The sequence below is a fragment of the Podarcis pityusensis genome (genome assembly GCF_964106645.2).
Source record: "Podarcis pityusensis genome assembly, chromosome: 9".
NCBI lineage: Eukaryota > Metazoa > Chordata > Lepidosauria > Squamata > Lacertidae > Podarcis > Podarcis pityusensis.
The window spans coordinates 53,975,115-53,993,439 of NC_138034.1; the positions used below are offsets into that span (position 1 = coordinate 53,975,115).

An 18,325-nucleotide genomic window follows, 5' to 3' on the forward strand; every position below is an offset into this window, starting at 1 on the left:
TGGAGGTTTATCTTCCCAGATAATCGTCATAATGATATCTTGCAACACCCTGAAGTGACTTTACTGACAAATTAATGTTCTTTGGGAGTTACTGATGCTACTAACACTTTTCAGAAATATAATTAGTCCCATGGTAAAAACTTTCCCACTTTCAATGTGCTGTATTGGCAGACTGATGTCTTGGTTGCAGTGGAACCAGTGGCGTAGCATGGGGGGTGCAGGGGAGGCCGGCCACACCAGGCACAACATCTGGGGGGGCACAACATCACAGGTTAGGGGGCGCAAATTACTTGCCTTGCCCCAGGTGCTGACAACCCACGCTACGCCACTGAGTGGAACTATGAGTATAAGTTTTGTCTCACTTTGACTGCCAGGGAGCCCCCCTCAAAGAATCATGGGAACTGCAGTTTACAGAGGATTCTTTGTTAGAGGTCAATAGACACCCACCCTCTTTTCACAGAACTATAGTTTCTAGGGTTTCATTGGCAAGTCAATACTGCACCCCTTATCACAAAGCAAATTCTAGTTTATTCGAATCCATTTTATAGAAAGTGTTAAAGGTTAAAGGTAGCATTGAAGGTTATCCAGTTCAAGTTAATGTTCCCAAGATCCGTGGTGGTGGTCTTTCTCAGTAGGGAATCTGTAGAACAGGCTTCCTCAACTTCGGCCCTCCAGATGTTTTGAGGCTACAATTCCCGTCATCCTTGACCACTGGTCCTGCTAGCTAGGGATCATGAGAGTTGTAGGCCAAAAACATCTGGAGGGCCAAGGAAGCCTGCTGTAGAACCCTAAATCAGAATGCAGTGCAGTATGCTTTCGTTGATACCTCGCATCTCAACTCATTGGTGTTTGGTAAAAAGGCAAGCTCACTTATGTTACAGTATTATTGATGGGTTCCTTTCTTCTGTGACCTCAGGCAAGGTCAGCCTGTATATCCCATCTCAAGTGGATTCAGGCAGCCCTACCCACCCTCACTTTCAGTCGACACTTCCATGTCAAGGTAGGTCTAGGTGCGGAATGAGTGGCTGAGGTGTAACTGCTGGAATTAGAGGGGCAGTTTGCTCCCCTGCTTGCATCCTGGTGTATGCCTCTGCTTGCTACCCCCTTCCCCCAGTCAGCTAAAATGCATTTATACCTATAAACTATACTGTGTTTATACAGCTTACCTAAATCACATGCTAGTGACCTTCAGCATATAGTCAGGGCTGGAATCTGAAACAGCCTACCCCAAACCTGGTGCCCTCCAGATATTTTGGATTACAACTCCCATCAGTCCCAGCCAACATGGCCCAGTAGTCAGGAGGGATGGGAGCTATAGTCCCAAACATCTGGAGAGCACCAGGTTGGGGAACGTTGGTCTAAAGGCACATGTTACCACAGCCTTGCTGAAGCTAAACAGGTCTGGGTTTGATCAGTGCCTGAATAGAAGACTTCTTGGAAACCCTAAGTAATACTATGGGTAACGCAAAGAATGGTGGAATATAAATGTAAAATAATAATAATGATAATAAAAGACCAGATAGTCATTCAAACTGCACTGGTGTTTGTCGTTTTGCACCACATGAATATAACCACTAAATATAAAATGGTCACTCCTTTTGATCAGAGTCACTTTGGCTTCACTCCCTGCTCCTGTGCTTTACTCTTTTCATGTAGACTGCAGCACCTCAAAGAAATTTCCAAGCCCAAATCTGTTTTAAAATAAAGGCAAAGAAGCTGTGTACACATGGTTATATCTGTAATAGTGGCGTGTGAATGGGTGGCAGCGTTAGTGCAAGCAAGCAGCACTAACTGGGACATGGCAAGGACAACACTTTCGCGTCACACTTTACATTTCTGCACTATGGGAAGGTGGCCTCTATATCCTGTGCTTGGTGTACCCAAAGGTTTCAGCGAACCTCTGCATATTTTACACATATTTAAAACACACAACTGTTGATTAACACAGGCATTTGCTATTTAGGTGTGGGTTCTATCACATTTCTTTACATGTGCTTTTATCACATAGGGACCAATCCTATGCACAAGAAGCCGGCGTAAAGCACACTGGTGTAAGTTAAACTTGCATAAAGTTACACCAGATCCAAACCCCATTCAGCAGTAGGACTGCTGCTGTGCCTAAACCTGGTATTTAAACTAGTGTTCTATGCCAGGTTGCCAAGTCATGTGATCAAGTTGGGCTTAGGATCCAGCCTAAGTCCTCCCCTCTGATCACGCCCCTGCCACATCCCTTTCTGCTGATTTACGCCAGCCTTGGTTAAGGCAGGCTGAGCAAATTACACCAGCATATCTTCAGCTGAGCCAGGGTTGGGACTTAACACTGGCTAAGACAGGAATCAGCTGGCTGAGCCATAGATCTGCTGCATCCTAAACTGCTCATCCTGGTGGATTTTGTCATAGGATTGCCCCTTTAATTACTGTTTTTATGCATCTTTAGGAATAAGATGTCTTGCAAATTCCTAGTTGAGCAAGCCACCATTAAAAACATTTCAGTGTGCTCTTTAAGAGCGCATGCTAATTTCCCTGCCCTGTGAGTTTCTTGATGGAATATGCAAGAAGGTTACCTTACCAACACATTTCAGGCAGAGAGAAAACCAAAGAAGCCTCAGAGGGGAAGTAGCAAACTAGTTCAGTAACGCTATTTTAAGTATTTATTTCAATTTATCTGTAGTATGAGCCATCCCAATAGAAGCACACTTGATTTGGATCTGTGCCTAAGGCAAAACACTAGCCCATATTCTTTCCCCCACACGCTTGGGGACTGAAAAGTTTGATATGTGATCAAGTAAGGTTGATGAAATATAAGACAGGTTTTAATGTCCTTTTATAAAGATACGCAAGTTACCTTTGTTAGAGGGTTTTTTTAATTTTCTGCATGATAATTACTACCTTTTGTTGGCTGGTGGTGGATAACTCAATATCTTTTATACTTGTGTGGAAACAGTTTTTTTGGTTAAGGGCTTTATTCTTTTGAAATTATTGGCCATGTTAAATTCACTTGTGTCTAATTCCAGATTCCCAAAGCCACAGATAACAGGAGACTAAAAACCCTATTTGTAACACACGTTTTAGCCAAATAATTGTTTCCCACATTGGTGTATCATGGTTTCTTAAGTGGTATGAATGAACTGCCTCCTAGGCCTGTCTTGAATGATTTGTAGGTATCCTATACTGTGTTTGAGTTCCCATTATGAAGAAGACTGTCCTTTTTTCTTTTTTGTAGGTTTTCACATCATATGATCCCTGGTCCTCCAGGACCCCACACAACTGGAATCCCTCACCCAGCTATTGTAACACCTCAAGTCAAACAAGAACATCCACACACAGACAGTGACTTAATGCACGTGTGAGTTTTCCTCTGGTCTTTAATTGCAATCTCTGGTCTTTCATCTGCAGTGCCATAAAAGTTGAGTAAGCATGGCAAATAAGTAGTCTCAGTCTCTCTCTTTTTCACTTCCCATGGGAAATCACTGAATCTGTGTCTAAATATCATGTCAATGTTTGGTATTCTTCAACAAAGAAATAGTGATTGCATTAGTATTTTAAAAATATATAAAAAAATTAAAAGGGGGATGGAAAGGGGGCAGGGTTCTGGGGGAAATGACTTTGGCAATCCTGCCTGCCATTGTATCCAATGGGTTTTGACTTTACGTAATTTTGGCTTTAGGTGCAATTCCCGGAACGTAACTCCTATGTTAGTTGCATGCTTACAAAATCCTCACCTCTCAGAGTAATGAGCATATCGGGATGCAGCTGTCCACTGGACTTAAGGCTTCTCCAATGTTTTCAGAGTTTTAAGAGGAGACACATGAAAGTACATATTAAAATATTAAATATGTATTTAAATATTATTTAAAATGCAAGTTAATGCAGAGATAGAATGGAATTAGCCAAAATAATCATGCAAAACGTGGAATTTTGCAAAAGTGACAAGGGTCTAGAATAGTTGCCTCCATCCCTAGGACCAGTGGCATTCTTCAGTGATAAAGGTCCCAAGCTTGACGAAATGGGTCTTTTGGGAACTGAACCCTAGAATGAAATTCCATAGCTCAGCTTTCCTCAAGTACAGATATTTGTTCTGGAGATGATGTGATGTCCTCATGATTTTAGGCAGAATTTGCTGATCCAAATGTTCTTAAGTGGAAAAGTCTTTCTTTCTTTCTTTCTTTCTTTCTTTCTTTCTTTCTTTCTTTCTTTCTCTGCTTCACATCCCCACCTGTCTCTCAAAAGATTTTTACCCATATCCTGTAAGCTATTTTCATGCTCTTCTTTATACTCAACTTGTACCCACCACCACCCTCCTGCAAAAGCACAACACAACACATTGCCACTTTATTTCCTCCCTCCCTCCCTCCCTCCTGGTTCTTTTATATTCCCTTCTCCTTCCTACAACATTTCCCCTCTTCTAGCCCCTTCCTTCATGCCTTTCCCCACCCCTGCCCCACTCCTGGAACTTCTCTGGCCCCTGACCATCTTGACTCAGCATGCAAGGGGTTGCTGGTGCTAGCACTCATCTAACTAGAAGCCTGGGGTTATATCTGGGGTTGGTGGGGCAAGCCAGTTAGGAGGCACTGGATAGGCTGTGGCACTGAGGACTACCTGAAAGTGGGTCCCAATCCACTGGTGGAGGAACATTGTGATAGAACATATAGGGTGTTTCCTCTTCTCTCCAAAAATGTGATAACCAATCAAGCATGGCTGCTCAGAATAATAGTTGGTCATCTGAAATAACGTGTTGAAAATGGTAACAGTTGCTCTTTCTGTATTTCCTTTCCTCCTGCTACCTTTAGGAAGCCTCAGCATGAACAGAGGAAAGAACAGGAGCCCAAAAGACCTCACATTAAGAAGCCTCTGAATGCTTTCATGTTATACATGAAAGAGATGAGAGCGAATGTCGTAGCAGAGTGTACTCTGAAAGAAAGTGCAGCTATCAATCAGATTCTTGGCAGAAGGGTATGACACAACCGTATTTGTGTATGTGCATGTTCTGTGTTCAGTATGTCTGTCCAACAAACCCTTGCCCCGGTACCCACCTTGACAACGTAGTCACTGGCTACTGGGAGCTATGTGATGCAGTTTAAAATGAAAGCAAGTAGTCTTGTTGTGTCATAAAGCTGGGGCCCATAAGGTAAAGCACGTGTTTTGCATGCATAAAGGGTCAAATTTAAGTCCACAGACCTCCATTTACAAGGCTCTCAGGTAGGAGAACCAAAAAGACTCCTGACTGTGACCTGCTTTTCAGAGAAGTCAACACTAGGCTAGACCAGAAGTGGGGAATCTCTGATTCACATAGCTGTCAACTTTTCCCTTTTCTTGCAAGGAATCCTATTCAGAATAAGGGAATTTCCCTTTAAAAAGGGGGAACGTTGACAGCTATGGATTCATAAGACTTCCCAGGCTGGTGGCCACACTCACCAGCCACACCCACCAGCCCCACACCTGCAGTCATATATGACACCAGGTGTGTGGCAGGTAAAGGCAGGTCTTGGCCAAAAGGGGCTTTGCAGGCTCTACCAACTGGCAGTGCTCGCAAAGCTCTGTTGCACAGTGCTTCCAAAGAGCCCAACAAGCAGCACAAAAGACCTTTACAAGTGTCAATCATTGGCATCATTAGGATGTCAGATGATTGGCAGGTGGGCTGTCCTATACACCTGTCAAAGTTCGTTTGTGGAGATGGAGGGGAGATAAGATTCTGGCCTGCCACATGAAAGCAGTCCTCTGCCCTAGACACACCAGTAGTAAAAGGCAGCTTCATATTTCACGCAGGTGTGCTTGCCATGTGTCATAAGACTGTCAGTGGCAGTGGAACATGAGTGGGGAAAATCCTGTTGCACTTATGTCCTGTTTGCGAGCTTCCCATACACATCTAGCTGTCCACTGTAGTAAGAGAATGCTACACTAGATTGGCTTTTGTTAGCCACTTGTTTTCATGCTTTGATTTGAACAAATGTATACAAATAGCCATGGTAAAATATGCAGAAGTTGTGCTGGAAGAAAGAAGTACATTTTGCAGTACATGTTTCCTTTTCTTCTGCAATATTTTCATGTGATACCTTCCTTAAACTATTAGCCAGTACTTTTTTTCTAAAAAACAGTTTAGGGGTACTCTCATTTTCCTACTCATATTGAAATACTGCCCCTCAATGAGGCCAAACTTAGATTCACAAAATGTTTAGGGGTATGCATATCCCTGCGTCCCGCAGAAAAAACCCACTGGTATTAGCAATATGACTACTATTTTGTTGAATTTGCAAGTTTAGACTTTCATTTTAAGTCTGAATTTTAATTCTCTTCTGATATTTCTTTAGCTTTCACGATGCTTGCCAGTTACTTAAACCCTTGGCTTTTAAAATGAGACTTGGCGTCAGAGTGATTAGGGCTCTATTTGCAAAGAATACTATAATGTTTCTTGCTTGGGTTCTATCAAAGCACGTTCTCTGTGTTTTATTATTATGCTGTGTAAATATACCATAGGACAGAATATACCTTCTTTGGTTTTCACAAACACTGAATTAGCTTAAGCTCTTGTCTATATTTTGACAGCTTTCTGCAAGACTTACAAGTCCAATTACCTCTCGTCTCCCAAGGTAGCTCCTATGTCCTTTATTCCATGATTGGTCTCAGTGTTTGATAATGGCTTACAAAGGATAGCACCTAGGCAGGAATCCAAGTGCTGCCTTTCTGGGTAGACAGCTGTAGCTGTACTCTAGAAAGTACACTCAAATTTAGTTCCATGGAAGTACCTCTTGAGAACCTTTAAAAAACTTTTCATGCCAAATATTTTGGTATTTAAAGGACAAAAGAGTCTGAATGTACTGTCTGCTACACTTGTGTTGTGAAACAAACCACTTTTGGGGTATAGAAGTTTGAAGATTATTGGGCAGGTTGAGAGAAACTTCCACACCACATTCAATAATATGCATACATTTCAGAACCCATGGCATGGGTCAAAACAATTGATAGTCCTCCTAGATCAGGGCAGTCCAACATTTCATACAAAGTGGACTGCAAGAGTACTTTGACACGGAACCCAAAGGCTAAAATTTGACACTCTCCAAGCCCTCACACTGTCTTCTGGAAGCTAAGTGAGGTGCCATGCTTTGGGAAGAAGTCACAAGGTTCTGGTAGGATCCTGGAGCCCTCCTTCCTCCTTCCCAAAGTTGGGAAAGCACTAATTAGGACCCTGTCAGAGCCCTCGTGCTTCCTTCCCAAAGCCCAGTGTCTCACTTACCAAGCTTTGGGAAGGCATCCCGAGGGCTGGGGGCGGGCATCAAATGTTGTCAAGGGCCACCAAAAAAGGTATTTCAGGCTGCACGTGGCCCTTGAGCAGTATTCTGGACCACTCTGTCCTAGATGAAGGCAGATGTAACATTGTAGGTGTATTCAGCATTGTAGCATTGTAGGTGTATTCAGTCCAAATTTCTCATCGCGCTCTAGCTTTGAGTTCTGGAGGATGGATGAAAATTTGCTACATAAGCTGGTTGTTCACTGTACTGGCTGGCTATTGCCTACTACAAGGTTCCCCAGTCCCAGAACATTCCTTAAGGAAAAGGGTTCCTTCTAAAAGTTAATGAGAAGGTGATGGATTATTTATTTTCAAATGTATATCATGATTATTATTCTTTGTGCTTCAGCAGGTTCAAGGTTGTATGCAAAGTTAAAATACATAATTAGCTAATAAACAATTTAGGGTGGTAGTCAACTAAGTTTTACTCAGAGTAGACCCGTTGATATTAATGAACATGACTGAGTTAGGTCCATCAATTTTGATGGATCTATGTAGTTGAATTACCACGCCAGTCTAAACCACAACAGCAATAAAACATTTTTACTTAAGAGCACTGAGTGAAGGATGAGGAGAAAAAAAATGTATGTATGCTTCTTTAAGAAATAAAAATATAAGAAAATAATAATATGTATACCCCACCCATATGACTGGGTTGCCATTCTGGGCAGCTTCCAACATATTAAAAACACAGCAAACATCAAACATTAAAAACTTCCCAATACAGGGCTACCTTCAGATGTCTTCAGAAAATTGTTTATCTGTTCGACATCTGATGGGAGGGTGTTCCCTTTGCCTTTGCCTTGTTCCTGTAAGACAAGCCTGCAGGTTCAGGCCAAGGGAACATCTAGTTAAGCATCCTGTTCTCACAGTGGCCAACCAGATGCCTATGGAAGCCTGTAGGCAGACCATGAGCGCAACAGCACTCTCTGCCCATCTGCAATTCCTAGTAACTAGTATTCAGAGGACAACTTGCCTTAAGTAAGGGTGTAGAGTGTGTCTGACGGCCAAGTGAGTATTCATTTTGTTGAAGTGCATGTCTGTAGCTTCCATGCCTGGAGGAAGCCCTTTGCAGGGCTCAGCCAAGGGACCTGCTCATTTTGTATTTTCTCATTCTCCGCTCTTACTTTAGGCTGCATTTCTGTGCAGCGTTGCACATATTGTAAAGTTACCAGCCCTTCCCCCCGCCCCGAGTTGTAAATCCTACATTCTCTACAGCTAACCACGTTTGACAAAGAAGAACAGAGAATGGTTATTCCAACATTTCAGCTAGCGATAGAGGGGGCATTATGTTTGCCCACCACTTTATGCACCGTGTTTGGGTTTTCCCAGCCACCGAATGTTTAATTTGCTTGCTAAACACACGCTGTTCAAGGATGAGGGAAGCACACTGACTTCTCACTGAGACCCGTCCTACGTAGACAGAACTTATGGGGTAATAAATGGACTGTTTGCTCACGCTGCCTCCAAAGGACATATTTGAAGGAAAAGTCTTTCCTGTGTCTGTACACAAGTCGCTTTAGCCTGAGGTCAGCTGGCTCTGTGCATCTGCCAACACACAAGAGGATTTGACTATTGGCATGTTACATCAAATATCACTTTTGTAGTATTTGCGATGGCCTGCTAAAAGCCAAACTTTGAACACAGTGGCAGATGGCGCACAACTGAAATCACCTTGTAGCTGGGGGTTGGAGGGAGGAGAGAACGGTGTTGTGGGAATCTTTCCAGACTTCTGTTGAGACTTCTTTCCAAAGCAACTTCAGTACACAAACTAAGAGAGAGAGAGAGTTCTGTTTAAAAGCGTTGAAATGTTGCTGCCGCAAAACCTTTCCCAACCCCACTTACCAAATAAATTAATACAGTGTTTTAAGCACTGTTTGTACATTTGTATAGAAGTCTGGGATAACTGTGCTACATGTTTCCACAGCTCTCGGGTTGCTATTGCTCCTAAACCCTAACTGATCCCATCAGTTAATTAAATTAAATTAAATTAATTAAATTAAAACTGACCACATGTGTAATTGCCCACCAATAGCAAACAATAAACAAACAAAGGAGACAGAAAAAATGAGGAGTTGCTAAAATGTTGGGTAACAACCGTGTCTTGCATAAGGATGGCAAATTATTCAGAATATTACATTTGGGTGATAAAACATAGATGCAGAGATGATGATCTAACCTTTGTGATTCCCTCTGGAGGACCCCAAACCTTTTTATTAGAAAACTATCAGCCCCTTGGGAGGAAAGCAGCATACCTTCTGTGCTACTGCTCTGTCCCCTGCTGGCTCCCTCCCCTGTTCCCTGCTGTTTGGCTCTTGGAAGCCCTAAGCTTCTACCCTCACTTCCTGCTGTGAAACAGCTGACAGGCAGCTGCGGGGGCTGGAACTGGCTGCTTCTTGAGAGCAAAAGCTGCTGTGGCTTGGAGAAGGTGTGTGCATGTGGAGAGAGAGAGAGAGTGCTGTTCACTTGTTCTAAAGATTGCCTTGCGCTGGAACAGCTGAAGTCCAGTCCTGAAATGCCAATTAATCAGAATGGGTTTTGAAACATTAAACTCAAAAGTTCGCTGAAGACTATAGTAGTAACCACAGCAATAAAAAATGTTGTTCCAGTTTCAGTCTGTGATGGAAATCGGGAAATATAAATGCTCCCAAAGGAAAGGAATGACTGGAAGTGTGACAGAGCTCCCACTAAAGAATGAACATACCTGCTACCCTTTTGAGAGATGGAAAAACAGGATATTCTATTGCCCCATCACTGGTGCTCAGATTAGACTAGCCAGTGATGCTTCTGACCATGCAAGGACATGGATGTACACAATGAGTAAGAGTAGCTGACTTTAAAAAGATTGTTATTTTTTATAACTAGGGTGACTTCTTACTCCAAGCCCCTATCTCCTGCTTCTGTGTCCCACCTGTCAACTGCTACCATTAATCTCACTTGCAGAAAGCAACTAGCAAGATAGACTGCTTTTACCTGTCTGTCTGTTCAGATGGTACCCACTTCATGGTCTCAAAACTTTGCAATGGCTTTTGAGTCTCTTACGTACCAAAACTAAATATATTCTAGGTTTCAGGCCATTTTTTGTTCTAATAGTAACTTCAGATCCTGTTGTCCAGATTTCTTTTTCTTTCCAAGTATCAGTTCAACATCTTTAGCAGTATGATGAAAAGAGAATTTTCCAAGTTGAATTGCCACGCCAGCATCATGGAAGTCAGTCCCCGAGTGGTGAGGCCTCCGCACCACGCCGGTTTAGAGCAGGGATTGACCGAATGGGTGGCAGGGTTCGCAAGGTCTGCAGGCTGGATTAACGAGCCCGGTGGGCTGTCGGAGCCAGCCGTTACAAATGGCGAAGTTTAGCATAAAATAAAGACACAGAGAGCCAGCAATATTTTCATGATGGTAGGAGCAGCTCCCTTCGGACTTCCCTCTCCTCCGGTAACCTTTTTTATTATCCTTTGTCTCTCTCCAGCCGCATGGCTGTTTGCCAATGTCTCACGTTACCTCATCCGGTCAAGGCTTTAACCCACCCACAAACCATATAAGGTTAATACATTCCAATACATTGTAAAGCTCAGAGTGCTGGTCAGCCGAGGTCAGGGGGCACCCTGCAATATTACAAGCCTTTACCGTGGCTTTATGACTCCCACAGTGGGCCATATCTGGCCCCCGGGCTTTAGTTTGCCGACCCCTGCCTAAGAACATTAGAAGAGCCCTGCTGGCTGAAGGGCCATCCAGTCAAAGCGTCCTCTTCTGCCAGTGGCCAACCAGATCTCTATGGGAAGCTCTCAGACAGGAGAAATGCACAACAGCATGATGGGAAGTTCTGCTTCTGCACATGAGTCTGGGAATGTTCAGTTCACATTGAGTTCATGAAACATCATATCCTGACCTGTTCTTAACGCATTGTTGACCGCATCTACGGAATGCGATTGTAATGCTCTTTCAAGTCACGCAATATCAATCACTAGTAATAGTTTATTAAGTCATGCAATATCAATCACTAGTAATAGTTTAATAAGGAGGATTTCATACCTGTCTAACCATGTGTTCCCTTTCCCAACCTTTAATCTATTGATGATTAATGCCCTTGCATTGTATTTGTGTTAACCAATCAGCAACAAGCACATATGTGGCAATGCTGTAATATTCAATAAAAGGGACTCTCCGAGACATGCCCGGTAGATGCCTCCCATATGACACTTGTCACTCGTCTGTCGTTTATTTCAACCCAACAACAGCACTCTCTCTCCCCATGTGATTCTCAGCATCTAGTATTGAGAGGTATACTGCCTCTGACTTTGGAGGCAGAGCATAGGAATTGTGGTTGATAGTCTTCCATGGAGGTTGAGTCTATCTTGAAACACTATCAACGTGGGTATGCCAACAAAGTGGGTTAGAATTCTTATGGATCTTACTACTTAAATAATCCTCTGTGTATAATATGGAGCTTCTCTTACCTTATCATTGAGCACTCTGTGTTTTCCCATGAACCAGAGAAATTAGAACGAATGCTGTCCTTTATTTTTAGCATGTTCTTGTACAAAAACGTAACATTCGTTCTTTCTCTCCTTATTTGCAGTGGCACGCATTGTCCCGTGAAGAACAAGCTAAATATTATGAACTAGCTCGGAAAGAAAGGCAGCTACACATGCAGCTCTACCCAGGCTGGTCTGCAAGGGACAACTACGTAAGCCAATTATTTACACTTTCTTCAGCTCGCAATTTGCAGTAGTTAAAAGTCTAGGTGAGGGTAGCAGCTGGGCCATGAGATGAGATGCACCGTCGGCCTTGTGTTCACTTTCAATTAAGTGCCATTTATTCTCTTGCCTTTCTTTAGATTGCTTCTACATATCCCAAACTAATCTGGAATTGGCCATGGGTGTGTTCCTGGTCCAGCTTTATGCCATGTGACAAATAACATCAAAACGGCAATTAAGGGATAGATAGCTTTGCAAACATCTGGAGCACTGATTCACATATGTCCCCCACCTGATAACTCTTTTGATGCATGCTTATCACATGGTTAATAAAAACACAGACAATGAATCTCTTCTGAAGGTGGCTTGTTGGATTTTCCTGGAACTAATCTGAGCTGTATGTTTGTGCTTTGTGTTTAAGGCTTGTTTGTGTATGGCTTTTATTTTATTTTATTAAGTAGGTAGAATGGATGTAAACTAAATTTCACACCTTGATTTGAAAAGAACAGTCATCTTCAGCTGCAGACGTATTATAAATTAATTATAAAAAAACTGTTTAGTCAGTGCTGCTTTAAAAAAAGTATACATATTTAATTATGAAAAAAATTAACAAGCTAGACCGCTCATACCAAAACCCAGTGATGATACTGCTAATGTTGAACATTTTGCCATTTACTCATTAAAACTTATCTGTCTGTATTAAAAAAAAATTCCATACCCATGATAGCCTAGAAACTATTTGTCTGGGAATTAGCTAAGAATGAGCCTTGATCACTCCTAAATAAAGAATTCAAAGAGAAGCCTAATCCCAGACCTAGTTCTTACTTTGAAAATGCAGTGTGTCACACATTCATAAAAAAACCTCAATCCTTTGTTTGCTACAGCCATAATCCAGTATGCCTAGTTAATGATAGGTAAATAGACTCGCCCCTGAGTAAAACTCCATAAAAGAGCCACTGAGCTTCAGAGCACAGAGAATCTCTTTTGCCCAGAACCTACATTCACTTAATAAAACCTTTTGTCTGCTCTTAATTTAAATCTCTTCTGAAAGACTTGTTTTATCATAATGAATTGTGTTAAAATGGGAGAGAGGAGGGTAGTACTGTAACCATGCAGCTACTAGGAGCTAAACCCATGTGCTGCAGAGTATAGATTGGTTATATTGAGAGTTTATGGTGAAAACATGTGATAGCCAGTCCAACCTTTAAAACTGCGATCTCTTTCCAGTTGGAAAATGCTTTGCTTTCTGTCAAACACCCTGACCAAAATGTTTTGAGGCAGTCATGAGTATTTGCAAGAGCACAGATTTATATATTACTCTTTGTTGCAGAAATGCATCATTTTGCAGCATTTCACGTCACCACTCCTTATTACAGTTATATAGAGCTTTTGGCTTACAAATACAGGCCTACAACTTGAATCATGGCTTCAAATGTTGTTTTAGTCTATTACTCATTATAATATATGTAACTGGGGTCCGGTAACATTTTTCTGAAACAAGTTTCAATGTGTCTGCTTCCTGCAAGTATAGTCATCTAGGATATTTTCTTCCTTGACATGATTTCTACTAAAAGAAGTACTCTTCACACTTAAACAACTGAGTAAGGTTTAAGGCACCTTGCAGAGCCTAGAGCTCAGTTTTGAGGAGGATCTTTTTACACTGCACTGAAACTCCTAAGTTTTTTGTACCTGAATATAGGCAAAATTGTTAGAAGAATAATCCTTGAGGGATCACATAAATATGGAGATATTGAATTTGCTTTGGCTGGAAAACCCCAAATGAATATAATAGTTAAAAATAACATGGAGATAATCAGAAATGGCTTTTGATGTGCCATCACCCTTTCAGAAATGTTAAGTATTTTGAAGGAAGGTGATTTATATGATTGTAAAAAGTGTCTGCCCCCCTCCCCGCTTTTCTTGCCTAATATAGGGAAAGAAAAAGAAGAGGAAGAGAGAAAAGCTACAAGAGTCTACTGCAGGTATGCTTTATGAGTAGAGCTTCATGTTAAATATGTGTGCTATTTGAAAAATTCAGCACTTCCTTGAATGCTTATTTCTGGTTCTATATATAGAATTCTTTGCACAAACACTTCTCTATTGAATGGTACATATTCTAATGGATACTACTGCTGTCTTTATTGCCTTTTCGGTCTACACTCAGTGGGGTGTCAAACTGTAGACTTGCTCTCAATTTGAGGGAATGTATGGAATCCAGCTCTGTACTGTTTGGAAGGGAAGTGTGGCCTTCCCTTTTCTTGGAGGTCAGTACAGGCAGAAAGCCTGGAGATCACTGATAACACCTGCAAGCGCAGTTTATAAATACGTTCCAAGTGCTCTTCGCCAGAGGTCTGCACAGAAAGAAGAAGCACCATTTGTAGGACATCCAGCCTTTGCTGCTTCTTTGTACAAGCTCATGCTCTAATGGCAATGGCAGCTGAAGATTGTTTGCAGTAGCTGCAGAATTGCCACCACTAGCCCTACACATACAGGCATGGATGTTTTAAAAAGGAAGCAGTGGAGGGCTGTTTCCTTTGATTCCAATCTGCATCCTGGTCTAGCTTCAACAAGTAGTAGCTGAGAGCCACTACTGGTTGAATCATAGTCCCTACTGACTCTACTGACCTCCAGAAGTAGGGCGGGGGAGGGAGGGAACAGGAAGCAACAGGTATTCGGGTCTACACTTTCCCTCACTGTGAAGATAACTGGTTGACTGATTTGGTATGGGGATGCTGCACTGTTTCATATATTCTCCTATAGTTCTCAAATGTAATTAAACATTTTAAAAAAGACAGGAGGAGCTGGTCTTTACAGCTGCCTGGTAGGTTGGCTCAAAGCATCAGTGAGGTCCTTTCACTTTTTTGTATATTAAATAAAACAAAATGGCTGGTATAAGAACCATGAAAGGCAGAGGAAATCAATCGGCAATCAATATTCTAGTAAAATACCTTTTATTTGGAGTGTGCAAAAAATAAATAAATTCTTCAATGGAAATTTGTTAAAAGCAACAATCTTCTACAGGTGCAGCCCCACGAATGACAGCTGCCTACATCTGAAGCATGGTAAGAATATTTCTAAAGCCTTTCTGCTAAATTTATTATTATTATTATTATTATTATTATTATTATTATTATTATTAAAAAAATTGTCTCTCTCACTTTGACTCTTGAACTATATAGCACATGGCTTTTTAAAGTGCTTTCTCCTCAAATGAATGCTCTCACAATTGATGGTTTTTATACCGGCTGTGTATTTTAGCCCCAACTCTTTTTGTTATTTAACTTGCATGAACCAAACTGATCATACCTCACTGACTAGCTGCAAGTCTGCCTGTAGGGCACAAAAATGATTTCACAAAGTCAGGGATGGGGAGCTTCTGGCCCTCTGGATGTTGTTGGACTCTGACTCCCATCAGCCCCAGCTAGTGGGGTCATGGGAGTTGGAGTCTAGCATCTTCTGGGGACCCACAGATTCCCTATCCCTGCATTAAGTAGTTGTACCATTTTGGCTGGCAGTGTACTGCACAAATCCTCATTAGAAGCGAGTTAGAATGGTTTCTAAGCACCCAAATTAATTCTCCATAATCGGTTAGAAGTATATTGCAGGCTGGGCAGCAGAAGGGAGCACTGGTTTGACATTCTGATGTTCTGTTTCGTTTGAATGTCATAGTTATGAATGCTATAAGGAAGTGGATCTTTATTTAATCTCTTTTGACTCCTATCTCCTATAAATGCATGTGTTAAATGTTGGGTGTGGTAAATACCACAGTACTTAAAGGTAAAGGGACCCCTGACCATTAGGTCCAATTGTGACCGACTCTGGGGTTGCGGCGCTCATCTCGCTTTACTGGCCGAGGGAGCCGGCGTACAGCTTCCAGGTCATGTGGCCAGCATGACTAAGCTGCTTCTGGCGAACCAGAGCAGCACATGGAAACACCATTCACCTTCCCGCTGGAGCGGTCCCTATTTATCTACTTGCACTTTGACGTGCTTTCAAACTGCTAGGTTGGCAGGAGACCACAGTACTTACAAAGGGATTAAAGTTGTGGAGGTTAAGGTAGATATTGAAATAAATGCCAGTAATGGCTATGTGAAGACAGGAGTGCCTGGCGTGCTCTGGTCCATGGGGTCACGAAGAGTCGGACATGACTAAACAACTAAACAAACAAGCAATGGTTATGTAACTAAATGTCTGCTAAAAGTGCAAAGGTTAAGTTTCACATTGCCATGATTTTAAACCTGAATGATAGGCTTTTCTACTGCTTAGTTTACTATCAAATAAGCTAATGTGTTGCATGGTGTGTTTGCAGAAATCTAGATATAAATTAGCTTTGATGCTATTGAATTTGGGATATGGTGTTAAGGGTTCAATAACATCACACAGATTTTGTTTCTTTGCCTACCTCTAGAAAGCCCTCTGCTGGCTCATTTGCAAATGGATGCTTTATATCTGCTGCTCAGACTGATTTTATGAAAGGAAATGTAATGATGACAGAAACTGCAGCCTATCCTTAAGCAGTTTTGGAGGTTTTGTTTTGTTTCTTTTTTTTTTAATTCAAGTGATCCTTTCTCTACTTTTTTCTGTGGTGGATTTGGAACTTAATGATCCTACAGCAGTTCATCTCACATTTTTCACTGAAAGTTTGGATACTATAGAACAGGCTTCCTCAAATTCAGCCCTCCAGATGTTTTGAGAGTACAATTCCCATCATCCCTGACCACTGGTCCTGCTAGCTAGGGATCATGGGAATTGGAGGGCCGAGTTTGAGGAAGCCTGATATAGAACATAGTCACACCAATTCCATGCATAGAAATCACAAAACATGAGGTTGGAGTGAGTGACGGAATGAACGAATGAATAAAAATCTTGTGTCTCTTTCAAGTTAAAGGCATGTCGTCTGGATCAGTTATCTTGAATACTGGGAACATCACATTTCCCCACCAAGCTATTGCTTTTGGGAAAATTAGATATCCTTAAATAGACAGGTTTCTCTGAGGATTCAATACAACAGATGACCGAACCACTGCTCATTTTTTGTGTGCTATAAATTGATCATCTAAGAAGCCTTGTGAGTTTAGGAAACAAATGAGACTCTAGCCGAAAGCATCCAGTGCTCAGGAAGAAAGGCATTAAATATCCTGGATAGCTCCTGTGAGCTCCTTTCACTTGTCTTCCTGACCTCATTGGGCTGCCAACACAACTCTCCTTACCCTTTCCTTCATTTCCTAGTGCTGTCCCTCTTCTTAATCCGCACTCCTCTAAATCCCCAAATCTCTTGTGCAAAAAAGTAGATATATGCAAATTGGCTTAATTTTCATAATCCTGTTTTGATAGAACTGGGGGGGGGGGGGGGGTTGGCACTGTGTACACACATCTGCTACTATAGCTTGCCCTAAGCAGAGAGCAGGACCAAGAAGTACCCATCATAGGAAATGGGCTTCCAGCAAAACAAATGCAGATGATAAAAGCATCCAACACACACGGCTGAATGTGACCTATTATGGGGGAAAGCCTCTAACATGGCCATTACTTAATAATTTCTCAGGGTGGTTTCACACTTGCCCCCCAAGTCCAGCTGTTGCATAATGTCATTGGAGTTTAGTCATTGGAGTTTTATTAAACTGTTTGTGGTGTGTGTGTTTGTTTGTTTGTTCGTTTGTTTGCTTGCTTGCTTGCTTGCTGTTTTATGACCTTTAGTTACTAATATGTCTTTAAATTATTAGTTACAAATATAAATAACTATTAGAAGGGAAAATGAAAATAAAACTGCCAGTATTTTATTTTCATTTATTTTAAAACATTTGCATTGTGAAAACAAGAGAAATGCAGTGCCCACAGAATCCAAGAGAATCTAGTACAAGTAGTCAGTTGGTGTAAACCACCCAGGAACACTTGGGTAAACAAAAAGGTTTACAGCATGTGCCAAAAACACAAAATAGTTTCTGCATACCTTAATTTCTGGAGGCTGTTTAACATAATAGGTGCTAGTAAAGGCCCTACTCTGATTAGCTACTAAGTGGACATGTGACACCACGGGGAGGGGGCAGGGCTTACCTAATGACCTTAGTGACTGAGGAAATCCCTATTGTAGAGTTGGGAATGGTGAAGAAAAAGTCAACCAAAAGTATTTGGCACCTCTTAAACTGATAACTTCAACTGAGACTAGCAGCACAATCCTATGCATCTTTACTCAGAAGTAAATCTCACCATGTCCTATAGGGCTTATTTGCACCAAGTATGTATAGGATTGCAGCCTGCTGAGGAGGGCATGATAGAGGCTGATATCATAAAACACCTGGATTTTTAGACAATATGTTCAATGAGTGCAGTAATCATGGTGCCC

At 41.7% G+C, this 18,325-nt stretch overlaps 1 protein-coding gene across 5 annotated transcripts in view; it reads left to right on the plus strand.

The window, feature by feature from the left end:
• The window catches only part of LEF1 (lymphoid enhancer binding factor 1), a 102,755-nt gene that overhangs the window by 73,410 nt on the left and 11,020 nt on the right, over positions 1–18,325 (plus strand). For 3 of the 5 annotated variants that reach the window (XM_081020338.1, XM_081020339.1, XM_081020340.1), the window contains exons 7-11: positions 917–1,000; positions 3,224–3,346; positions 4,791–4,953; positions 11,865–11,972; positions 13,916–13,964. In XM_081020338.1, coding sequence (XP_080876464.1) covers positions 917–1,000; positions 3,224–3,346; positions 4,791–4,953; positions 11,865–11,972; positions 13,916–13,964 — 527 coding nt within the window. Of the gene's footprint in view, positions 1–916; positions 1,001–3,223; positions 3,347–4,790; positions 4,954–11,864; positions 11,973–13,915; positions 13,965–15,003; positions 15,045–18,325 lie in introns of all 5 variants that reach the window. The other 2 variants (XM_081020341.1, XM_081020342.1) reach the window with 2 other exon arrangements.